At 32.7% G+C, this 24,235-nt stretch overlaps 4 protein-coding genes across 4 annotated transcripts in view; all 4 read left to right on the top strand.

The window, feature by feature from the left end:
- The first annotated feature begins 1,120 nt into the window (after nt 1-1,120).
- LOC132731246 (M-phase inducer phosphatase 1-B-like) lies at nt 1,121-3,436 on the top strand. The gene is made up of 5 exons (XM_060717405.1): nt 1,121-1,590; nt 1,792-2,173; nt 2,361-2,485; nt 2,694-2,811; nt 3,068-3,436. The coding sequence occupies exons 1-5, from the start codon at nt 1,466-1,468 to the stop codon at nt 3,218-3,220; spliced, it is 903 nt and encodes a 300-aa protein (XP_060573388.1). The 5' UTR covers nt 1,121-1,465; the 3' UTR covers nt 3,221-3,436.
- A 703-nt stretch (nt 3,437-4,139) lies between these two features.
- LOC132731247 (M-phase inducer phosphatase 1-like) lies at nt 4,140-6,731 on the top strand. The gene is made up of 5 exons (XM_060717406.1): nt 4,140-5,055; nt 5,257-5,638; nt 5,826-5,950; nt 6,159-6,276; nt 6,533-6,731. The coding sequence occupies exons 1-5, from the start codon at nt 4,931-4,933 to the stop codon at nt 6,683-6,685; spliced, it is 903 nt and encodes a 300-aa protein (XP_060573389.1). The 5' UTR covers nt 4,140-4,930; the 3' UTR covers nt 6,686-6,731.
- A 1,741-nt stretch (nt 6,732-8,472) lies between these two features.
- Nucleotides 8,473-10,723, top strand: LOC132731263 (M-phase inducer phosphatase 1-like). The gene is made up of 5 exons (XM_060717420.1): nt 8,473-8,570; nt 8,772-9,175; nt 9,256-9,466; nt 9,675-9,792; nt 10,049-10,723. The coding sequence occupies exons 1-5, from the start codon at nt 8,518-8,520 to the stop codon at nt 10,199-10,201; spliced, it is 939 nt and encodes a 312-aa protein (XP_060573403.1). The 5' UTR covers nt 8,473-8,517; the 3' UTR covers nt 10,202-10,723.
- A 1,627-nt stretch (nt 10,724-12,350) lies between these two features.
- Nucleotides 12,351-24,235, top strand: part of LOC132731262 (kelch domain-containing protein 2-like) — a 31,084-nt gene continuing 19,199 nt past the window's right edge. Inside the window, exons 1-6 of the mRNA XM_060717419.1 lie at nt 12,351-12,557; nt 14,725-14,807; nt 15,195-15,419; nt 17,599-17,692; nt 19,030-19,099; nt 20,045-20,192. Of these exons, the coding sequence (XP_060573402.1) occupies nt 12,459-12,557; nt 14,725-14,807; nt 15,195-15,419; nt 17,599-17,692; nt 19,030-19,099; nt 20,045-20,192 (719 nt within the window). The 5' untranslated portion in view covers nt 12,351-12,458. The remainder of the gene's footprint in view (nt 12,558-14,724; nt 14,808-15,194; nt 15,420-17,598; nt 17,693-19,029; nt 19,100-20,044; nt 20,193-24,235) is intronic.

The following is a 24,235-nucleotide window of genomic DNA, read 5'->3' as shown; positions in this document are numbered from 1 at the left end:
TTTTGTAGGCTCTATAGGATACAGGATATTACAAATTGTAATCTATTGGTATGAAATGGCATTAGCAGCTCGTTTCTCAAACAAACCTATATTTGTTCACAATAACACTTGCTAAACTTTGTACTAGCCTTCACAGTAACTGTAATAGTGCTCTACTTATAATATGATAAAAGTCTACGAAGATATAAGAAACAATTAATAAGATTATTTACTTTATTAGTAAAATGAAGAATGAAAACTGTCCTGATATTATTAGAAAATTACCAATTTTAATATTCAAAAGTAGTTAGAATACTTGTTGTGTTTGTTGTTGTTTTTTGATGATGATCAATGATGATGATGATGACGATACTGGTGATGATGATGATCAATGATGATAATAATGATGATCAATGTTGATTAACCAGAGAACTTCAGACATTTATACCTTTATTAGTCTTACTCATTTTTTTTCAATTTTTATCAAAGGTCAGTGATGAAAATGGTGATATCATATTGGATCTTATAATGTAAGGTTAAATATGTCCGATATTCAAATGAAACCTACATCTAAATGTGAATGTAATCCACAGCTACTGATATATCATATATGTATAATTAGTTGTCCTTACTATAATCTTTAGCAATGCTCGACACCTGATATGAAGATAGCAAGAAATGACATAATTATTAATTACTTTATCAGTAAAGAGAGGAAAAAAAGAAGAAAAAAACACGCATCAACGCTCCCTGGAAGTTTTTAAGATGTACATGTTTAGTTTGTATCCATGTAAAGCTTATAAAAGTAATTTTGTTATATTTATGTTTCATATAAAACAATATTGAATGACCTATTACTACATAAAATGTATTCTATTTTAATGCTGTATGTATGATGTACAGTCATGTCATGATAATACGTAAATAAATGAATAAAAGAAATATTGAATTCGTATCGTGACGTCACATAATACTACTAACTAGTATTATTGAAAAAATTGATAATTGAGAAATGTACAAAATTTGTTGCATTGTGTAATACTCGTGTTTATACTGTTATGTTCACGCGTCTTCACGCAACTATTGATTTCGTAATAAAATGTAAAACCCAAATTTCGACTTTGCAGATAAAGTCTAAATATGTAATAAAAATATTTACTTTAAGATATAAATCAGACAAGATTTTTTTTACCAAATACCTTTAATCGATATTTGATCTAATGAGAAGTTCGTGAACTATCAGAAACAATATTGATCTGTAATCATCGCTAATTATCATAACAATAGATACTAATAATAATTTGATGGCGAGTTAATTATGCCGCTGTGATGTTTTTAACACCGGTCGGGGCGATGACGGCGGCGACTTTACTAGCTCAATGTTATCAAAACCAATCAAACAATCTCGTCACAGTTTGCTAATTCAATGAGCTGTTTTCAAAATTTCTTTAGGCAAAATTTTTCAAATGGTATATAAAGAAAAAATATGGAATTTTTCATCATTCAACTTCTGATCTTATATATTTACATTCACAAACAGAAAGAAATAATATCAACAATGCCTCCGCTACCTTCAGATTTTACTGACGTAACTTTGGCAAGAAACACAAGGTAAACAACTATTATATAATATTGAATTAATTTTCAAGTTCAGACAATATAAAATCATGATATAACATAAACGTTGCAGTAGATTTTTTTTTATATAAAATGAATTCTCAGTAATTATTATTTACAATATGATCAACGTGTGCCATTTTTTCTCTTTCATCTTCCATTTATTGTAACTAAAATTTATTTAAATATTTTCAGAACGAGGTTAGATTTTGGAATAACTGGAAATGATGTGAAAGGACCTGTTAAACGCCAAGCGGAAAGTCTCGATTTAACTCCTACAATGAAGAGAAAACGATTTCAATGCTTCACATCAACACCCAAACCAGAAGTGACAACTTTTAGCCCAATATCCAGCATCATACAAGCTGTTGATAAGCTGTCTACAGAATCTGACCTTATTGCAGACGGATCACGTGTCAATATTCTACCCACAATTCCAGGAAAGCATAGCGATCTTAGCGCCATCTCACCGGAAACGATGTCTGACGTCCTGGACGGCGTCTACGACAGCAGTGTTGACAAAGTAACGGTTATAGATTGTAGATATCCGTATGAATTCGGAGGCGGTCATATTAAGGTAAATTCAAAAGAATCATTATGTTAGTACTAATATAGAATTTTCGGATCCAATGTTGTGCTCTTTTAAGTGATATTTTACATTTTATATGTAATTATTTAGTTATCGACGTCAATTATTGTAGCATAATTTTTTTAACTTTACTGGTATTTTACGTTGTTATAAATTTATTCTATCTATATTTCAGGGAGCTGTCAATTTATTTACTAAAGAATCGATAAAACAATTCATCCAAGAAACAGTGACGTCACCAACAAACAATCATGTTCTCATTTTCCACTGCGAATTTTCTTCTGAAAGAGGACCAAAAATGTAAGAGAACTTCAGCATTATACATTCATTAAGTTTACCAATTATATTAACCATATTTAAGTAATGTATTCAACACGGAAAAGATATATTCCATGTTTCAATTCATCACAACAATGTCATCTCCGATAAAGAGTTTTAATCTTTCTTTCATTTCTTATTTCTTTCAATTATTTATTGGAGTTTAATAAAAATGAAATATTTGTTTCAGGTATCGCCACTTAAGGGCTCTAGATCGAGATTTGAACAAAGACAACTACCCTCGACTCAACTTTCCCGAGATTTATCTCTTAGAAGGAGGTTATAAAGCTTTCTTCAACACAAACAAGGTAAGCCTTTGATTAAATTTAAACATTGATATCTTTGTAAAAATTTTGAGACCTTTCAAATCATTTGCTTATAAATTTATTCATAGAAAATATTTCATCTTGATCATGTCTAAAAGTAAATTTATGCAGTTTTTAATGCAAACATTGCCTCTAAATTAATATATCAAAATAATAAGCTTCACGATCTATAAATTAAAATGAAACTGTAATTAATATAAGGTTATCAAAATTTCACTTTCATCTGTTTTTCTTCCAGGAACAATGTTTCCCACAGACTTACAAACCAATGTTGCACAAGGAACACAGAGACGACTTGCGTCACTTCCGGGTAAAATCAAAGTCATGGTCAGCAGGCGACAGACCACGCAAAACGTCAGATATTGGCAAGGGACTTCGGCTAAGATTTTGATTTGATATAGGATGACTGTGTTCCATTTAATATCAACAAACTGTGCTTGAATGTCAAAATCTGATACTTTCGTTTGAAATGAAGAAATTTTTATGTTATTTCGAACAAACATCAGACTGTGATTTGAATAACAACTGTGATAGACATATTTCTTTCTTTTTTACACTACATCTTGCTTTTTCTGTCTGTCTTTTTTGGAGTTGTCGAGGTATTCATCATGTTAAACGAATATTGTTATGCATTTTCCTGTTGTGCTTTTAACGTTATGTTTTATATACATGTTGTTAAACTGATTTTACAAATAATAAAATGTTAGAAAACAATTACTCTTTTTTCTCTTTTAAAGTGAATAAATAGTGACATTTGAAGGGAAGTCATTGTTTTTTATTTACAAATACTAGTATTCCACAATAGATGGACATATCATTGTGCCCTAGCTGTCTTGCGAGCTGAAACAATTTCTTTCGTTTAATGACTTTCGAATACATGCACGTTTTGCCTCTGTTATAGTGCTCTACACCTTATATGGCAAAAATCTATGAATTTAGTAAATATCAGCATAAATTACTTCATAAGTAAAATGAAGAATGTAAAATGTCCTAATATTATTAGAAATATCAATTTTAATATCCAAAAGTAGTTAAAATTCGTGTTGCGTTTGTTACTTTTTATGATGATGATCAATGATTATGATTATGATGATGATCAGTGACGATGATGGCTTGATGCTGACGGGTTTGACAATGGTGATGAGGATGATCAATAAAAATGATTAATGATGATAATGTTGGTGGTGTTGTTGTTGATGATGATAATAATGATGATGATGATGATAGGTTGTTGATGATGGTGATGTCGATGATGATCAAAGAAGATGATGATCAATTTGCAATGCTTAAAGAACTTTAGACAATATTGAATGACACTTATTTTTTATGCTGTATATCTGATGCACAGTAATGTCATGATAATACGTAAATAAATGAATAAAATAAATATTGAATTCGTATCGTGACGTCACATAATACTAGTATTATTGAAAAAATTGATAATTGAGAAATGTACAAAATTTGTTGCATTGTGTAATACTCGTGTTTATACTGTTATGTTCACGCGTCTCTTACTTCCGATAATATTTTTTCGTTTTCTTTATAGCTTCTGTATTGTCATTTTAATTTACGCTGTAAAACAGTCTTATATTTACTCGGTATTGAACAAATTATTAACATTTACTCATGAATGGAAGTGGACGATTCGTCCGTAAGCCAACAAAATTACTAAAGACATAAGATATTTTTTCTAACTATTGATTTCGTAATGAAATGTAAAACCAAAATTTCGACTTTGCAGATAAAGTCTAAATATGTAATAAAAATATTTTCTTTAAGATATAAATCAGACAAGATTTTTTTTTACCAAATACCTTTAATCGATATTTGATCTAATGAGAAGTTCGTGAACTATCAGAAACAATATTGATCTGTAATCATCGCTAATTATCATAACAATAGATACTAATAATAATTTGATGGCGAGTTAATTATGCCGCTGTGATGTTTTTAACGCCGGTCGGGGCGTTGACGGCGGCGACTGTACTAGCTCAATGTTATCAAAATCAATCAAACAATCTCGTCACAGTTTGCTAATTCATTGAGCTGTTTTCAAAATTTCTGTAGGCAAAATTTTTCAAATGGTATATAAAGAAAAAATATGGAATTTTTCATCATTCACCTTCTGATCTTATATATTTACATTCACAAACAGAAAGAAATAATATCAACAATGCCTCCGCTACCTTCAGATTTCACTGACGTAACTTTGGCAAGAAACACAAGGTAAACAAATATTATATAATATTGAATTAATTTTCAAGTTCAGATAATATAAAATCATGATATAACATAAACGTTGCAGTAGATTTTATTTTATATAAAATGAATTCTCAGTAATTATTATTTACAATATGATAAACGTGTGCCATTTTTTCTCTTTCATCTTCCATTTATTGTAACTAAAATTTATTTAAATATTTTCAGAACGAGGTTAGATTTTGGAATAACTGCAAATGATGTGAAAGGACCTGTTAAACGCCAAGCGGAAAGTCTCGATTTAACCCCTACACTGAAGAGAAGACGATTTCATTGCTTCACATCAACACCCAAACCAGAAGTGACAACTCTTAGCCCAATATCGAGCATCATACAAGCTGTTGATAAGCTGTCTACAGAATCTGACCTTATTGCAGACGGATCACGTGTCAATATTCTACCCACAATTCCAGGAAAGCATAGCGATCTTAGCGCCATCTCACCGGAAACGATGTCTGACGTCCTGGACGGCGTCTACGACAGCAGTGTTGACAAAGTAACGATTATAGACTGTAGATATCCGTATGAATTCGGAGGCGGTCATATTAAGGTAAATTCAAAAGAATCATTATGTTAGTACTAATATAGAATTTGCGGATCCAATGTTGTGCTCTTTTAAGTGATATTTTACATTTTATATGTAATTATTTAGTTATCGACGTCAATTATTATAGCATATTTTTTTTAACTTTACTGATATTTTACGTTGTTATAAATTTATTCTATCTATTTTTCAGGGAGCTGTCAATTTATTTACTAAAGAATCGATAAAACAATTCATCCAAGAAACAGTGACGTCACCAACAAACAACCATGTTCTCATTTTCCACTGCGAATTTTCTTCTGAAAGAGGACCAAAAATGTAAGAGAACTTCAGCATTATACATTCATTAAGTTTACCAATTATATTTACCATATTTAAGTAATGTATTCAACACGGAAAAGATACATTCCATGTTTCAATTCATCACAACAACGTAATCTCCGATAAAGAGTTTTAATCTTTCTTTCATTTCTTATTTCTTTCAATTATTTATTGGAGTTTAATAAAAATGAAATATTTGTTTCAGGTATCGCCACTTAAGGGCTCTAGATCGAGATTTGAACAAAGACAACTACCCTCGACTCAACTTTCCCGAGATTTATCTCTTAGAAGGAGGTTATAAAGCTTTCTTCAACACAAACAAGGTAAGCCTTTGATTAAATTTAAACATTGATATCTTTGTAAAATTTTTGAGACCTTTCAAATCATTTGCTTATAAATTTATTCATAGAAAATATTTCATCTTGATCATGTCTAAAAGTAAATTTATGCAGTTTTTAATGCAAACATTGCCTCTAAATTAATATATCAAAATAATAAGCTTCACGATCTATAAATTAAAATGAAACTGTAATTAATATAAGGTTATCAAAATTTCACTTTCATCTGTTTTTCTTCCAGGAACAATGTTTCCCACAGACGTACAAACCAATGTTGCACAAGGAACACAGAGACGACTTGCGTCACTTCCGGGTAAAATCAAAGTCATGGTCAGCAGGCGACAGACCACGCAAAACGTCAGATATTGGCAAGGGACTTCGGCTAAGATTTTGATTTGAAATAGGATGACTGTGTTCCATTAAATATCAACAAACTGTGCTTGAATGTCAAAATCTGACACTTTCGTTTGAAATGAAGAATTTTTTTATGTTATTTCGAACAAACATCAGACTGTGATTTGAATAACCACTGTGATAGACATATTTCTTTCTTTTTTACACTACATCTTGCTTTTTCTGTCTGTCTTTTATCACGGAGTTGTCGAGGTATTCATCATGTTAAACGAATATTGTTATGCATTTTCCTGTTGTGCTTTTAACGTTATGTTTTATATATATGTTGTTAAACTGATTTTACAAATAATAAAATGTTAGAAAACAATTACTCTTTTTTCTCTTTTAAAAGTGAATAAATAGTGACATTTGAAGGGAAGTCATTGTTTTTTATTTACAAATACTAGTATTCCACAATAGATGGACATATCATTGTGCCCTAGCTGTCTTGCGAGCTGAAACAATTCCTTTCGTTTAATGACTTTCGAATACATGCACGTTTTGCCTCTGTTATAGTGCTCTACACCTTATATGGCAAAAATCTATGAATTTAGTAAAAAAATATCAGCATAAATTAATTCATAAGTAAAATGAAGAAAGTAAAATGTCCTGATATTATTAGAAATATCAATTTTAATATCCAAAAGTAGTTAAAATTCGTGTTGCGATTGTTACTTTTTATGATGATGATCAATTATGATCATGATGATGATGATGATCATTGATTATGATTATGATGATGATCAGTGACGATGATGGCTTGATGATGACGGGTTTGACAATGGTGATGAGGATGATCAATAAAAATGATCAATGATGATAATGTTGGTGGTGTTGTTGATGATGATAATGATGATGATGATAGCTTGTTGATGATGGTGATGTTGGTGATGTCGATGATGATGATGATCAAAGAAGATGATGATCAATTTGCAATGATTAAAGAACTTTAGACAATATTGAATGACACTTATTTTTTATGCTGTATATCTGATGCACAGTAATGCCATGATAATACGTAAATAAATGAATAAAATAAATATTGAATTCGTATCGTGACGTCACATAATACTAGTATTATTGAAATAATTGATAATTGAGAAATGTACAAAATTTGTTGCATTGTGTAATACAAATGTACTCGTGTTTATACTGTTATGTTCACACGTCTCTTACTTCGATAATATTTTTTCGTTTTCTTTACAGCTTCTGTATTGTCATTTTAATTTACGCTGTAAAACAGTCTTATATTTACTCGGTATTTAACAAATTATTAACATTTACTCATGAATGGAAGTGGACGATTCGTCCGTAAGCCAACAAAACTATTAAAGACATAACATATTTTTCCCAACTATTGATTTCGTTATGAAATGTAAAACAAAAATTTCGACTTTGCAGATAAAGTCTAAATATGTAATAAAAATATTTTCTTTAAGATATAAATCAGACAAGATTTTTTTTTACCAAATACCTTTAATCGATATTTGATCTAATGAGAAGTTCGTGAACTATCAGAAACAATATTGATCTGTAATCATCGCTAATTATCATAACAATAGATACTAATAATAATTTGATGGCGAGTTAATTATGCCGCTGTGATGTTTTTAACACCGGTCGGGGCGATGACGGCGGCGACTGTACTAGCTCAATGTTATCAAAACAATCAAACAATCTCGTCACAGTTTGCTAATTCAATGAGCTGTTTTCAAAATTTCTGTAGGCAAAATTTTTCAAATGGTATATAAAGAAAAAATATGGAATTTTTCATCATTCAACCTTCTGATCTTATATATTTACATTCACAAACAGAAAGAAATAATATCAACAATGCCTCCGCTACCTTCAGATTTCACTGACGTAACTTTGGCAAGAAACACAAGGTAAACAACTATTATATAATATTGAATTAATTTTCAAGTTCAGACAATATAAAATCATGATATAACATAAACGTTGCAGTAGATTTTATTTTATATAAAATGAATTCTCAGTAATTATTATTTACAATATGATAAACGTGTGCCATTTTTTCTCTTTCATCTTCCATTTATTGTAACTAAAATTTATTTAAATATTTTCAGAACGAGGTTAGATTTTGGAATAACTGCAAATGATGTGAAAGGACCTGTTAAACGCCAAGCGGAAAGTCTCGATTTAACCCCTACACTGAAGAGAAGACGATTTCATTGCTTCACATCAACACCCAAACCAGAAGTGACAACTCTTAGCCCAATATCGAGCATCATACAAGCTGTTGATAAGCTGTCTACAGAATCTGACCTTATTGCAGACGGATCACGTGTCAATATTCTACCCACAATTCCAGGAAAGCATAGCGATCTTAGCGCCATCTCACCGGAAACGATGTCTGACGTCCTGGACGGCGTCTACGACAGCAGTGTTGACAAAGTAACGATTATAGACTGTAGATATCCGTATGAATTCGGAGGCGGTCATATAAAGGTAAATTCAAAAGAATCATTATGTTAGTACTAATATAGAATTTGCGGATCCAATGTTGTGCTCTTTTAAGTGATATTTTACATTTTATATGTAATTATTTAGTTATCGACGTCAATTATTATAGCATATTTTTTTTTAACTTTACTGATATTTTACGTTGTTATAAATTTATTCTATCTATTTTTCAGGGAGCTGTCAATTTATTTACTAAAGAATCGATAAAACAATTCATCCAAGAAACAGTGACGTCACCAACAAACAACCATGTTCTCATTTTCCACTGCGAATTTTCTTCTGAAAGAGGACCAAAAATGTAAGAGAACTTCAGCATTATACATTCATTAAGTTTACCAATTATATTAACCATATTTAAGTAATGTATTCAACACGGAAAAGATATATTCCATGTTTCAATTCATCACAACAATGTCATCTCCGATAAAGAGTTTTAATCTTTCTTTCATTTCTTATTTCTTTCAATTATTTATTGGAGTTTAATAAAAATGAAATATTTGTTTCAGGTATCGCCACTTAAGGGCTCTAGATCGAGATTTGAACAAAGACAACTACCCTCGACTCAACTTTCCCGAGATTTATCTCTTAGAAGGAGGTTATAAAGCTTTCTTCAACACAAACAAGGTAAGCCTTTGATTAAATTTAAACATTGATATCTTTGTAAAAATTTTGAAACCTTTCAAATCATTTGCTTATAAATTTATTCATAGAAAATATTTCATCTTGATCATGTCTAAAAGTAAATTTATGCAGTTTTTAATGCAAACATTGCTTCTAATTTAATATATCAAAATAATAAGCTTCACGATCTATAAATTAAAATGAAACTGTAATTAATATAAGGTTATCAAAATTTCACTTTCATCTGTTTTTCTTCCAGGAACAATGTTTCCCACAGACGTACAAACCAATGTTGCACAAGGAACACAGAGACGACTTGCGTCACTTCCGGGTAAAATCAAAGTCATGGTCAGCAGGCGACAGACCACGCAAAACGTCAGATATTGGCAAGGGACTTCGGCTAAGATTTTGATTTGATATAGGATGACTGTGTTCCATTTAATATCAACAAACTGTGCTTGAATGTCAAAATCTGATACTTTCGTTTGAAATGAAGAAATTGTTGTGTTATTTCGAACAAACATCAGACTGTGATTTGAATAACCACTGTGATAGACATTTCTTTCTTTTTTACACTACATCTTGCTTTTTCTGTCTGTCTTGTGTGTATCACGGAGTTGTCGAGGTATTCATCATGTTAAACGAATATTGTTATGCATTTTCCTGTTGTGCTTTTATCGTTATGTTTTATATATATGTTGTTAAACTGATTTTACAAATAATAAAATGTTAGAAAACAATTACTCTTTTTTCTCTTTTAAAGTGAATAAATAGTGACATTTGAAGGGAAGTCATTGGTTTTTTATTTACAAATACTAGTATTCCACAATAGATGGACATATCATTGTGCCCTAGCTGTCTTGCGAGCTGAAACAATTCCTTTCGTTTAATGACTTTCGAATACATGCACGTTTTGCCTCTGTTATAGTGCTCTACACCTTATATGGCAAAAATCTATGAATTTATTAAAAAAATATCAGCATAAATTAATTCATAAGTAAAATGAAGAAAGTAAAATGTCCTGATATTATTAGAAATATCAATTTTAATATCCAAAAGTAGTTAAAATTCGTGTTGCGATTGTTACTTTTTATGATGATGATCAATTATGATCATGATGATGATGATGATCATTGATTATGATTATGATGATGATGATGATGATGATGGCTTGATGATGATATTTAGTTAAATTATAAACACATATGTTAACTGTTTGCAAGTATATCAGTTGGTTGCGGGTAAAACAATTCTGAGCTTATCTCCAATCGATTGCTGCACAATATATCATAGAAAATCATGTCTATGAAAAGAGACAAAAATGACAAAAAAACATATCTTGGTAATTGATGTTTTATGAAAACGCCACCCCCCCCCCCCCCCCCAGCAACGGTTTAACCAGAATTCAACATTTTAACATCAAAATGACGAAATTTTAAACTCATTTATGAACACGTTTACAGACATATGTGAGTGATAACAAACAACATTTATCTTAAGTCTAAAAAATTGACAATTAAAGTCACTGATCTACTTTTCAACATCTACATCTTATAATTTTAAATTTATAAGTCTAACACCTATCTTTTTTTCCAGAAGTATCTCCAATTTGAGATTGGGATTGATAGAAAAATTTGTTAAATATTTTTAAAACTTTTACAATATGAAGGAAGCTGGTAAAATAGGATTTAGCTACTTTTAATGAGATAACCGCCGTTGAGTCAGTGCTTCATTCACGAATCCGGCGTTAACTCGTAAAAATGGTCTCAATTACATTTTATCTGTTACATCAAGTGTAATATATGACATGCATGAGTAGATTGGAAAATGACTCAGGAACACCGAATATAAAAAATCATAAAGTAATACGTACGTTATTGTATTTAAAGATATCAACGAAACAAAAATCGCCATAAATACGCTAGTCAGGTTCTTATTTTCGCGAATGATCTTGAAAAATAAACTTTTTCATGGAAATATTTTTGATGAGGTTTAACGGATATATAATGTCTCAGCAACCGTATGCGCTAACTCATTTATTCCAATTTGGTGTACAATAAAAAATATTGGACCATTTACTTATGGCGGTGCTCGTTTTAGCCACTAAATTGCACAATTCTGCGTTACTTTTGCACAATTTCTGCGTTATTTTCACATTCCTGCGTTACTAGATATACACGGTGGCTATTCAAAACTCGAACCCCCACCCCAAAAAAAAAACAAACAAAAAAACAAAACAAAAGAATATGCAGTAAACTATTATATTCTGCAAAGGCTTAGACATTTCGGCATGAAATCCTATTTGTTACATAAAACGTTTGCCACCATAATAAAATGGATAATACAATGTATACATACATGTAGGCAAGAACTGAAGTATTCAAAAACAGTTTTCTGCCCAGAATTTTACGCGACTGTTACGAAATTAATTCAAAAGTACTACACTTCATCACATCCAGGATCACCTTAAGAATCATCGAATCATTAACCAGTCATTTCTAGAACGACTGTCACGAAAAAATGCTTGAGACGATAACAATATTATATTTATTCGTAAGATTTTTTTAATCGTTGTAGTGTAGGCGATATTTCAAGCTTCCATGTGATGTGTCAGAAGTTGTCAACACATTTCACTTTCAGTTTGTGTAAATAAGATTTGGAGCCCATCCATGAATGCAACTACCTTTACTTTTGAAACTGTTCCACCAAGGGCTGGACATGTTGCTGTGGCAGCGAATGACTTAATGATTGTGTGGGGAGGGTGCCAGGTTTGTAGGCTGCATTGATAAATTATTTGCAAATTTTATATCCTTTTCCTAATTATCCCGGGTTCGATCCTGGGACAGGGTAACACCCTTTGGATTTTTCAGAGACACTCAGTTTTTCCTACCTAACTAGGGGTGCACTAGTCTTGTATCTCATAGCTTCCTCTGAAGTGACTAATCTAGAGTCATGTCTATCTCTCCACGAGAGGTTTGACATTAATGGAAGATAGAGAGATAGAAAGGAAAAATCAACAGGCAGATGTTGACCATGGTCCAAGTTAATTATAATTAGGAGTTACAGAAGACCAATGTATCATATAGTTAAGAGGAATCGCTTAGAGTACAGGCACATACTATATATAGAGCATCTTTCTTGACATGACAGAATTTTATGAAAAACTACTGATGCAATTTAATCCAAACTTTAAAAGGATGATCAGTACCAAGTGTGGTTGTGCATATTGTCGGCAATTATCAGTTGAATGATTTTTGTCAGAGTTATGGCCCTTTAATAATTTTTATTTTTAAAGTTTATTTGGACTGCTATTCTTATACCACTAATGCAATTTTAATGAAACTTTACAGGATTGATTGGTAGCTCAAGTACTTGGGCATGTTATGCAGGTTTTCCGGTTGAATAATTTTGGCCAAGTTATAGCCATTGAATTAAAAACGCATTTTGCATGACTTTGGTGCCTCCTGCTACACAGAAGTAAAAGTGCAACATGCAATAGACTATCATAAGGCAACACATGGGATCACCTAAAGCTTTTGTTTACTTCTATTTTTATTTTTCATACTTAAATAAAAAAGTAAATTATAAATCGGCAGATCATCTTTTATAATTTTTGAGAGAAAAAAAGTAATTTGTAAAGAAGGTTAAAAGCATATAGTACTGTTTTCTTAACTGTCTACGCATAAATAACCCGTAAAGGTTCATCTCGTAGTCACATGATCAAACATTTTGGCAAGATGGCGACGAAATGGTGAATATTTTCACCTATCAGAAATTATTAGGCAGTCTATATGTTCGAAATTAGGTTTCAGATTCAGTCTATTTGATACAGCAAATAAAAATTTGAGATCAATATATTATATCAAATGAAGTGAATGCTAACACTGACATTTTTAGCTCGACTATTCGATAAGAATAAGTAGAGCTATTGTAGTCACCCGAGCGTCGGCGTCGCCGTAACCACTTATGTTAAAGTTTTTGTAATAGTTCAAATATTTTCAAAGTCCATTGACATATGGCTTTGAAACTTTGCACACTTGTTCACCATCATGACCCCAACCTGTAGACAGGAGGAGGTAACTGTATCAAGCATTTTGACAGAATTATCCCCCTTTTTCGACTTAGAATTTATGTTAAAGTTTTTGTAATAGTTCAAATATTTTCAAAGTCCATTGACATATGGCTTTGAAACTTTGCACACTTGTTCACCATCATGACCCCAACCTGTAGACAGGAGGAGGTAACTCTATCAAGCATTTTGACAGAATTATGCTCCTTTTTCGACTTAGAATTTACGTTAAAGTTTTAGTAATAGTTCAAATATTTTCAAAGTCCATTGACATATGGCTTTGAAACTTTGCACACTTGTTTACCATCATAACCCTAACCTGTAGACAGGAGGAGGTAACTCTATCAAGCATTTTGACAGAATTATGCCCCTTTTTCAACTTAGAATTTACGTTAAAGTTTTTGTAATAATTCAAATATTTTCAAAGTCCATTGACATATGGCTTTGAAACTTTGCACACTTGTTCACCATCATGACCCCAACCTGTAAACAGGAGATGGTAACTGTATCAAGCATTTTTTTTTACTATCAAGCACTAAGAATAGTCGAGCGTTGCTGTCCTACCGACAGCTCTTGTTAAGAGTTTCTTGTGGAATAGTGTTGTTATGGCCTGAAATGATTTGCCTACTCAAACAATGTTTTGTTGGTAAAAAACACTGAGTGGCCAATCGACAGAAAAAGTGTCTGTCAATGAGTCATTGGTAACAAGACCTTTATCTTCTATATATGTCATGAACCATGGTTTGACTGAAGCTTGATTGTTTTGCAGATGATATTAATAAATTGTCAATCACTTTGCACTTTTGTAAAATATTTCAAATATTTAATAAAAATGTATCTTATTTATCATAACGTGTTTGTTTCAGGGTGATTATTTTTCATTTAGAGAAAAATATTTACCTGCAAATACCATTACAGTGTATCACACAGACCTTGATGTTGGCTATTGGTAAGTGCAGAAAAAAAACACACCCATATGGAAGTTTATTCTTTATTGTTTGCAGATTTTGTTAAAGAAGCATGATTCATGCTAATTTTTATTAAAGTTTTTTAAATTTATATACACATGTATATTAAATTTTAAAAGTAAAATATTGTGAAGTGAACAAAGAAAGTAGTTTGCAAATGTAAATTAACAAAAAGATGTCAAAATTTTGGGAAAAAAGCACTACATGTAACTGTTATGCATTGATCAGACAGTAGAAAAATGGTGGTAAATACTACAATATCAGTATCATATAATAAATGTAAGGAGTAACTCAGTTATAATGAACCCTTTTACATGTTATTGTTTCAACAAATTGTAACCAGGTGTTGTTTTTTTGTGGTTTTGTAGGACTGAACATGTAACCGAGGGTGACATTCCACCAGGAACCTCTGGTGCTTCAGGCTTACTAATTGCCAGTAAGATGTATATATTTGGAGGTCACACGAAGAATGGCGACACAAATGAATTATACTGTTTAGACTTACAACAGCTGACATGGAAACATATAATACCAGAATCAGAACTGTTACCAAGTCCTAGAGATAAATTTACAGCTTGGTCCTATAATAACAAGTAAGAAATAATTGATGAAAAGTATTTAACAATTGATAGGCTAATATTTATTAACTTGCTTTATTTTTACCTTACCTGGGCATTTTAGAGGGTAGCTTTTGTGGTGGTTGTGTAGTGTGTTCAGGAATGACATTTAGGTGGTAGTAGTTGCGATGGTAGTTAAAACCCTCTGGTTCATGGCAGTAACTTTAATAAGTAAGCCACATTGAAATCACCAGAGCACAGTTCAGCTACCACATCAAGCACTTTTCCAGTACTACTTGCCATCCCTTTTGCAAGGAATTTGTAACTTCTGTACATGCTAGAGCAGAGGTTCTGTGCACTTGGATTTCTTTATCAGTCACAACAAAAGTGACCTTCACGAATCAGGAAAAAAATGGCCCGCCTTCTATTGGCTCGTGTCTTCTCTGCAAGTGCAATGATCAGATTGAGATATGAGCTGCGTCATGACAAAACCAACATAATGGGTTTGCGACCAGCATGGATCCAGACCAGCTTGCGCATCTGCGCAGTATGATCAGGATCCATGCTGTTCGCTAACCAACCCTATTACAAGTATAGAAACTGATAGCGAACAGCATGGATCCTGATCAGACTGCGCAGATGCGCAGGCTGGTCTGGATCCATGCTGGTCGCAAACGCACTATGTTGGTTTTGTGGTGACGCTGCTCATATTAATTTTGCATATAAGTTATATAAATCATGCCCCTATGGTCAAAACTGGCCCTTCCAAAGGGGTCACTTAGTTTATATAAACTGTATAGGAAAATACATTTAAGTCATCTTTTGTGAAAATACAAGAGTCTCAATATTTAGCATGTAGCATTGCCTAGTGGATGGCTACGAAAGCTATGTAAGTCAAGCCCCTGAGGTAAAATATGGCAACGCAATGGGGGTCATTGATTTGTAATCCACTTCAAAATTTATGTAAATCATGCCGCTGAGGTCAAAATTTATTTTTGCCCCAGAGGTCACTTATATATAGACTTGCAAAGTAAAACACATTCAGATTAATTAATTCTTTTTATGTGAAATTACAGTGCCAAGAGCTTACACCGTGATTTGTTATGAAGCAGTTCATAGCACATTAACAGACATCTAGAAATATTTAAAAAAATATGCAACTTGGGTAAAAATTGACAAAGCTAATGTAAAGTCATTATTGCCTTTAACATATGAAAAATAAAACAGATGTCCTTTTTAGCTCGACTATTCGATAAGAATAAGAAGAGCTATTGTAGTCACCCGAGTGTGGGTGTCTGCATAACCACTTTTGTAAAAGTTTTTGTAAAACCTAGAATATTTTCAAAGTCCATGGACATATGGCTTTGAAACTTTGCACACTTGTTCACCATCATGACCTCTACCTGTAGACAGGAGGAGGTAACTTTATTAGCATTTTTGACAGAAAAATGCCCCTTTTTCAACTTAGAATTTACTTTTAAATTTGCATACCACCTCAGATATTTTCATATTCTATTGATATCTGGCACTGAAACAAGTTGAAATTTTATACTCTTCTTTGAGAGCATTATAGGACTCTTTCCAAGGCCTATAACTGTAACATGGATTTAAAGAAAAATTTTGCCCTTTTGTAAATTTAGAAAATTTTACATTATCAAGTCTCTTTTACTATCAAGCACTAAGAATAGTCGAGCTTTGCTGTCCTACCCACAGCTCTTGTTTAGCAATAGTTATATCTCAGGTGAGATATCCAGGGCCACCATGGCTCTCCAGTTTGATGATTCGGCAGAGGTAAACATGTCTTATGCCACTGCTGTTTCAAACTTATATTTTATAAATAATGATCATACAAAGTGTTTTGATTTCTTTGGACACATCATGTTTGTTTGTTTGATTGGGTTTTACGTCACACCAACACAGTCTTGGTCATATTGCTATGTTCCAGCTTTTCTGGTGGAGAAAGACCTCAGGTGCCCTGCCATGCATTATTTTAGGCATGAACCGACACCTAAGTAGAGACACTGACTTTCCATTAGCTGGCTGGATTGCTTCCTCACATGAAAGAATCCAAAGTCCCTGTCGGGGACACATCCTGTATAATACAGTAATGTAACTTAATTTTGTATGTCAGGATTGTATTAATTTGAAATTCTTTGTTGAAATAACTGAGGTTTTTTTTTGTAATTCAACATTAGAAACATGTTTTTCTCTTCAGATTATATTATTTCGGAGGTTTTGGTGAGAATATAAATTCAGGAACGTATCTTTATGAAAATGGACAGTTTGTCAAGAACACTGGTTCCAGATATGTATGTGTTATGCTGTAATATTTTCATTTAATTCACATCTTATATTAGTCAACCAATAAACTTCTAGAATTTGAATCACATCATGTTCCAGAATTGAATCCAATTTTTATGCCCCCGCAATAAAATGACTGGCCATTCCGTCATCATCAGTTTCCGTTTATTATTTTAGTAACAGTTGCACATATTCAACTCAAATTTGACATATGGATATATCATGAGAAAATACAGGTAAAGTATGAATTTGGTCATGGTTCGATGAATTTTGACAAGAGTTATGCCCCTTGATGAAATTTTCAGTTTCCGTTCATAATATCTCCCCAAAGGTATTACACATTTAACTCAAATCTCACATATGGATATGTCAAAGGAATGCGCAGGTCAAGTTTGAATTTGGTCTTGGTTCAATGATTTTTGGCAGAGTATTGCCCCTTCCACTTTGAAAATGATATGAAATTTTCAGTTTCCATTCATTATCTCCCCAAGGGTATAACACATTCAACTCAAATTGAATAGCTTAAGTTTAAATATTAAGTATGTAGCATCTCCTTATAATACTCTACCAAGCTTGTTCTAATTATACATGTAGCTTTGGAGTAAAAATTAGCCAGGCCCTGGAGGTTATTCTATTTTACTTAGTCTCAAATAGGAAAAGCCGTTAATCGGTCTGTAACTGTTAGGCCAAGAGCCTAGATATTTGATGCGAAGCATTGTCTAGTGCCTTGTTGGCTTATACTTAGTTTGTTCAAATCATGACCCTGAGGTCAAAATTAACCCTGCTGTGCCTTTCATGGCAACTATTTACATTCCATAGCAACCAATGAATTCCATAGCAACCATTCACTTTCTATAACAAACCAGAGAATTTCATATAAACATTTGTTTTTCCATTGCAACCTGAGTGACTGTTTTTCCATGACTACAGCTGTAGCTCTTTTAATTTTCAGAAATGAGATATATGTACTGATGATGACAATTTTTGTCAACTATGTACAAGGTTTAATTATTAGTTGACCTAGACTATGACGAAGTCACCTTTTTTTTTTTGCAGTTAGAACTACAGCTATGAAATTTGAACTATAATGGACACTTTCAGATGAAGAATTTAGTTGACCTTGATTTTGATTTTGTGGACGTCCTTTTTGTGTTTTGTGTTACAACCCTCTAAATAACCTGACATGCAATTTAAGTGTAAAACTGTTGATCTAGAATATGTTCTACTTTTTTTTTCTTTTTTTTTTTTTAATTACTGCCATGAAATTTAGACTCTGTGCATATTTTCATATACTCAAATGTAATCAGGTGAGCGATATATTGGTGTTATGTTTGTTTCACCACAGCTGAAAGACAATCAGTGGAATAATCAACTTCTTGTGTATGATTTAGAAAGCAATAGATGGAGTAACCCAAGTGTCACGACAAAACCAACATAATGCGTTTGCGACCAGCATGGATCCAGACCAGCCTGCGCATCCGCGCAGTCTGATCAGGATCCATGCTGTTCGCTTACCAACCCTATTACAAGTAGTGAAACTGATAGCGAACAGCATGGATCCTGATCAGACTGCGCGGATGTGCAGGCTGGTCTGGATCCATGCTGGTCGCAAACCCACTATGTTGGTTTTGTCGTGACGCGGCTCATATGTTGTCAAGCAAGCTTATAGAAACTTTGGCATATTTTTGCAAAAATAGGGGTCCAATTAATAAGGACCTACTGTATCTGTCAGTGGCTATTAAAAGTTTTTAACTGTCTGTTTCAATTGAAAAAATGACAATAAACATATACTTTATATCTAATTCATGGACCAGTCTCAATACCTTTATAAATTCATGTACCATCTGTCTGTTTCATGGACCAGTCTCAATACCTTTATTAAGTCATGTACCATCTGTCTGTTTCATGGACCAGTCTCAATACCTTTATTAAGTCATGTACCATCTGTCTGTTTCATGGACCAGTCTCAATACCTTTATTAAGTCATGTACCATCTGTCTGTTTCATGAACCAGTACCGATACCTTAATAAATTCATGAACCTTCTGTCTGTTTCATGAACCTGAGTATCAATACCTTTATAAATTCATGTACCATCTGTCTGTTTCATGAACCAGCATCAACACCTTTATAAATTCATGTACCTTTGTTTTTTTCATGCACCAGTTCCCTATGTCTTTATAAAATTCATGTATTTTCTGTCTGTTTCATGGACAAATATCAATATTTTATAGATTCATGGACCTTCTGTTTATTTCACACACCAGTACATTGTACCTATGTCTTTATAAAATTCATGTACCTTCTATCTGTTTCATGGACCAGTACCAACACCTTTATAAAATTCATGTACCTTGTATCTGCTTCAGGGACCAGTACCAGTTCCTCGAGCCGCTCACACAGCAGTCAGATTAAAAAATGTGGTATATTTATTTGGTGGTCGTCATGGCGACATAAGAATGAATGATCTACATTCCTTAGAATTAGAAACTCTCACTTGGTCAGGAGAGTAAGTACATGCATATATTTTACTTATTATTTAAAGGAAATATTGTTTAAGAATTTACAATAAACCTAATAATTACAGTAGCACTTTAAAGGCCAATTATGTCACAGAAATGCTATTATTTTTATATCTCAAAAACTAATTATTGTGCCCCCACTTTAGGAAGGGGGGTGGGTGCATTTAGATTTACCCTTGTCTGTCCCTCCATTCTCATTTTGTGTTGCACGTAGCTCAGAAAGTATTTGACCTAGTGTCATGAACCTTTGCAGGAAAGTTGCTCAGCATATGTAGTTGTGCACCTGGGTATTTTTGTGTGGATTTATTCACAGTATTGGTAAAGAAATTGCCCTTGACTTAGTAAATATTTGCAATTTTTAACTTGTGTGGCATGTAGCTTAAAAAGAATTTGACCTAGAATCATTAAACTTTCAAGAATGTTGCTCAGCATGTGAAGTTTTGCACCTGGGCTTTTGCTTGTTTTTTTTTCTCGGTTTTGTAAGAGTTTTTGCCCTTAACTTAGAAGAAATTTGCAATTTTTATGCTCCCCGAAGGGAGAGCATAAAGTCGCTGCCTTGTCTGTCCGTCCGTTGACTCTCACATTAATAATGTGGCTAGAGGGACAATAGGTAACTGTTTTTTCTCTTTGATTTCATTCACAGGCCTCGACACTAACTTTTTTAGCAGGTGGTTAGCCGGACCACTAGATTTGAAATTAAGGTGGTCCTTCCAGGAGTCAGGTGGTCAATTATTATTATGTCATTTTACTGCAAAATTAGAAAAAAATATGTTTTAAAATTGATGCAAAGATGTATCATTAACCGTAAAAAAACAGATAATTTTAGATATATATATTTTTATCTAACAGAAATAAAGGAGAGCAAGTTAGTAGGTATTTTATCATAAAGTTATTTGGTTTTTTATATGTCATTCAAAAAAACACAACAGGGCTCTTATTTATGTTCTTTTAATTATGATAATTACATGTATCTTTTATAGATTAACATTTTTTAATATACTAATAAATTATCTTAAAACAAGGAAATAGCTGAGGATAAAAAAATAAAAAACTAATGTTATATATAACTATAGTTTAAGGCTTATTTTTCTCACAGATGTATAATAATACTATTTTTACCTCCCTGTTGCTTGTTTTTGGTTGATATTTATTTTTAAACATGTCATTGAGTATTTTTAACCTTTTAAAGTAATTTTAACTCTAGAGGGAAATGGATCTCTATCGTTAAACTTGTTAAAATAAAAAGATAAGTAGCAAAGAATTACTAGATGTATTTTCCAGTTCCTTTTTGTTTGCTGCCATTATTTAAGTATATGAAATTTTAAGTTTTATCTTATATCCCATACAATATCATAATTACCATCGTCGGATGCCCACGGTTAATTAACACGTAATATAACATAAATGTTACTGGTTCCACCGTAGGTAATCCGACGATGCATAATTATTAGCATCATTTGAATGAATTTTGTACCTTAATTGATATCACAAAGTCTAAACTCTTTTAACTTGCATAAACCAAATTTTTAGCCCCGATTTAAAAATGAAAGTTATAGATGATTTAAGAACTTCTTTAACTAAATCAGATAATTAATGAACCATATACATGTACATCGGGACAAATGATTTTAAAGGAAATGTTTATAACATGTTTTTGACCAAATCACCATTCTCCCAAATGAGTCTGCACCAACCAGAAAATTCAAGTGGTCCAACGGACCAGCGGCTTTTAAAATTAGGTGGTCCTTGACAAAATCAGGTGGTCATGGACCACCGCTAATGTCGAGGCCTGATTCATTTCATAATGCTTTTATGTGGCTATTTTCTTTTGTGTGGCTTAAAAGAATAATAGAGAGAACATAAGAGTAGCCACATAATTACTGTCCCGTTAGAACTTCCGTTGTCTTGTCCGGAGCATAACTTGAAAACCTTTGGAGATAATTTGTTTAAACTTATCATAGTGGTAGAGGGCATTGATGCGGAGTGCAGTGTCAAAGAACATAACTGTTTTTTGCCCCAATTTTATTTATTTTATTATGCTATACCCCCTGGCGTCCGTCCATCTGTCCATCCGTCTGTTAGCAATTTGGTTTCCGAAGCATAACTTTAGTTCCATTTTGCCCACAATATTCAAACTTCATAGGATGATTGTCCATATTGGGTAAAGACCCCTATTGATTTGGGGTCACAAGGTCAAAGGCAAAGGTAACTATTACCTTAAAACTGAAAAAAGTTTCCGGAACATAACTTAAGTTCCATTTGGCCCACAGTGTTCAAACTTCATAGTATGATTGTCCATATTGGGTAGAAGATCCCTATTGATTTTGGGGTCAGAAGGTCAAAGGTCAAGGTCACTATTACCTTAAAACTGAAAACAGTTTCCGGAACATAACTTGAGTTTCATTTGGCCCACAGTGTTCAAAGGATGATTGTCCATATAAGGTAGAAGACCACTATTGATTTTGGGGTCACAAGGTCAAAGTTCAAGGTCACTATTACCTTAAAACTGAAAACAGTTTCAGGAGCATAACTTAAGTTCCATTTGGCCCACAATATTCAAACTTCATAGGAGAATTGCTATTTGAAGGAGGTAATGTCTTACAAATGCTGCATCTTTAAAGTAATAAAAAAAACACTTTGGAACATATAATGCTCAGCCTAGCAGTGCTCTTGTTGAATTATCTTTCCTTTTAGAAAAATCTTGTCTGGGACATAACTCTAAAATTATTAGAGATATCATCATGAAACTGTGTAGGTAAATAGATCTCAATGGGAAGATGGGCAGTGCATAACTCTTTTTTGCCTAATTTTGGAGTTATTGCTCTTTGTTCATTTAAACACTTTGAACTTCGTCAGGAACATTACTCTTAGATTATAAGAGATATCAACATAACACTTTGTAGGTAGTTAGATCTCATTGAGTAGAAGTGCAGTGCAAAAGAACCATAACTCTTTTTCGTCCGGGACATAAATCTAAAATTATAAGAGATATCAGCATGAAACTTTGTAGATAGATAGATAGCATTGAGAAAAAGTGCATTGCACAAGAATCGTAACTCTGCCTTGCCAAATTTTGGAGTTATTCCCCTTTGTTTATTTTTACTTTTTGAACTTTGTCTGGGACATAACTCTAAAATTTAAGATATCAACATGAAACTTTGTAGGTAGATAGATTGCATTGAGTAAAAGTGCAGTATGAAAGAACTATAACTCTGTTTTGCCCCATTTTTGAATTATTTCCCCTTTTAAAAAAATCTTGTCTGGGACATCACTCTAAAACTATAAGAGATATCTATATCAAACTTTGTAGGTAGGTAGATCTCAATAGGTAGATGTGAAGTGCACAAGAACTTAAACTCCGCCTTGCCAAATTTTGTAGTTATTGCCCTTTGTTCATTTTTACATATTGAACTTTGTCTCAGAAACCATAAGAGTTATCAACAAGAAACTTTGTAGGTTGATAGATGGCATAAATTAAAAGTGCAGTGCAAAGAACAGTTTCTCTGCCTTGCCTAATTTTGGACTTATTGCAATTTTTTCAAGAGACATAACCCTGAAACTACAAGAGGTGTACTTTCTTGTGTCCAAAACCTATTTGGGGAGCATCACCAGGTTCAAATCAGGCTCTTGTTAACTTGTGTCACATATAGCTCAAAAAGTATTTGACCTAGGGTCATGAAACTTTACAGGAATGTTGATCAGCATGTGTAGTTGTGCACCTGGTTACTGGTTATTTTTGTATGGATGTGGATTTCATGTCCAGACTGTAACTTTGTCATGCATGGAAGGATTTGAATATAACTAGGCATAAATGTCTACCATATCAAGACGATGTGTCACGACTAAAACCCATGACCCTACCTTCAAGGTCAAGGTCACACTTATAGTTTGAAAGTACTCGTTCTCTCTAGAAGTGTTTGAAGATACACATTCGTGTCCAGGCTGTAACTTTGTCATGCATTGAAGGATTTTAAAATAAATTGGCACAAATGTTTACCACATCAAGAGAATGTGTCTTGGCTAAGGCTCA

Source organism: Ruditapes philippinarum, unplaced genomic scaffold (assembly GCF_026571515.1).
Source record: "Ruditapes philippinarum isolate M1 unplaced genomic scaffold, ASM2657151v2 ctg124_1_1_1_1, whole genome shotgun sequence".
Taxonomy (NCBI): Eukaryota; Metazoa; Mollusca; class Bivalvia; order Venerida; family Veneridae; genus Ruditapes; species Ruditapes philippinarum.
This window is presented reverse-complemented; position numbering and strand designations above follow the sequence as displayed.

What these genes read in the sequence shown, in the direction of transcription:
- LOC132731246 (XM_060717405.1), top strand. Translation starts at nt 1,466, where the DNA reads ATGGAATTTTTCATCATTCAACTTCTGATCTTATATATTTACATTCAC. An exon ending in TCTGAAAGAGGACCAAAAAT is followed by an intron (nt 2,486 to 2,693) that starts GTAAGAGAACTT and finishes TATTTGTTTCAG; the next exon opens with GTATCGCCACTTAAGGGCTC. An exon ending in CTTTCTTCAACACAAACAAG is followed by an intron (nt 2,812 to 3,067) that starts GTAAGCCTTTGA and finishes TTTTTCTTCCAG; the next exon opens with GAACAATGTTTCCCACAGAC.
- LOC132731247 (XM_060717406.1), top strand. Translation starts at nt 4,931, where the DNA reads ATGGAATTTTTCATCATTCACCTTCTGATCTTATATATTTACATTCAC. An exon ending in TCTGAAAGAGGACCAAAAAT is followed by an intron (nt 5,951 to 6,158) that starts GTAAGAGAACTT and finishes TATTTGTTTCAG; the next exon opens with GTATCGCCACTTAAGGGCTC. An exon ending in CTTTCTTCAACACAAACAAG is followed by an intron (nt 6,277 to 6,532) that starts GTAAGCCTTTGA and finishes TTTTTCTTCCAG; the next exon opens with GAACAATGTTTCCCACAGAC.
- LOC132731263 (XM_060717420.1), top strand. Translation starts at nt 8,518, where the DNA reads ATGCCTCCGCTACCTTCAGATTTCACTGACGTAACTTTGGCAAGAAAC. An exon ending in AAATTCAAAAGAATCATTAT is followed by an intron (nt 9,176 to 9,255) that starts GTTAGTACTAAT and finishes GTAATTATTTAG; the next exon opens with TTATCGACGTCAATTATTAT. An exon ending in TCTGAAAGAGGACCAAAAAT is followed by an intron (nt 9,467 to 9,674) that starts GTAAGAGAACTT and finishes TATTTGTTTCAG; the next exon opens with GTATCGCCACTTAAGGGCTC.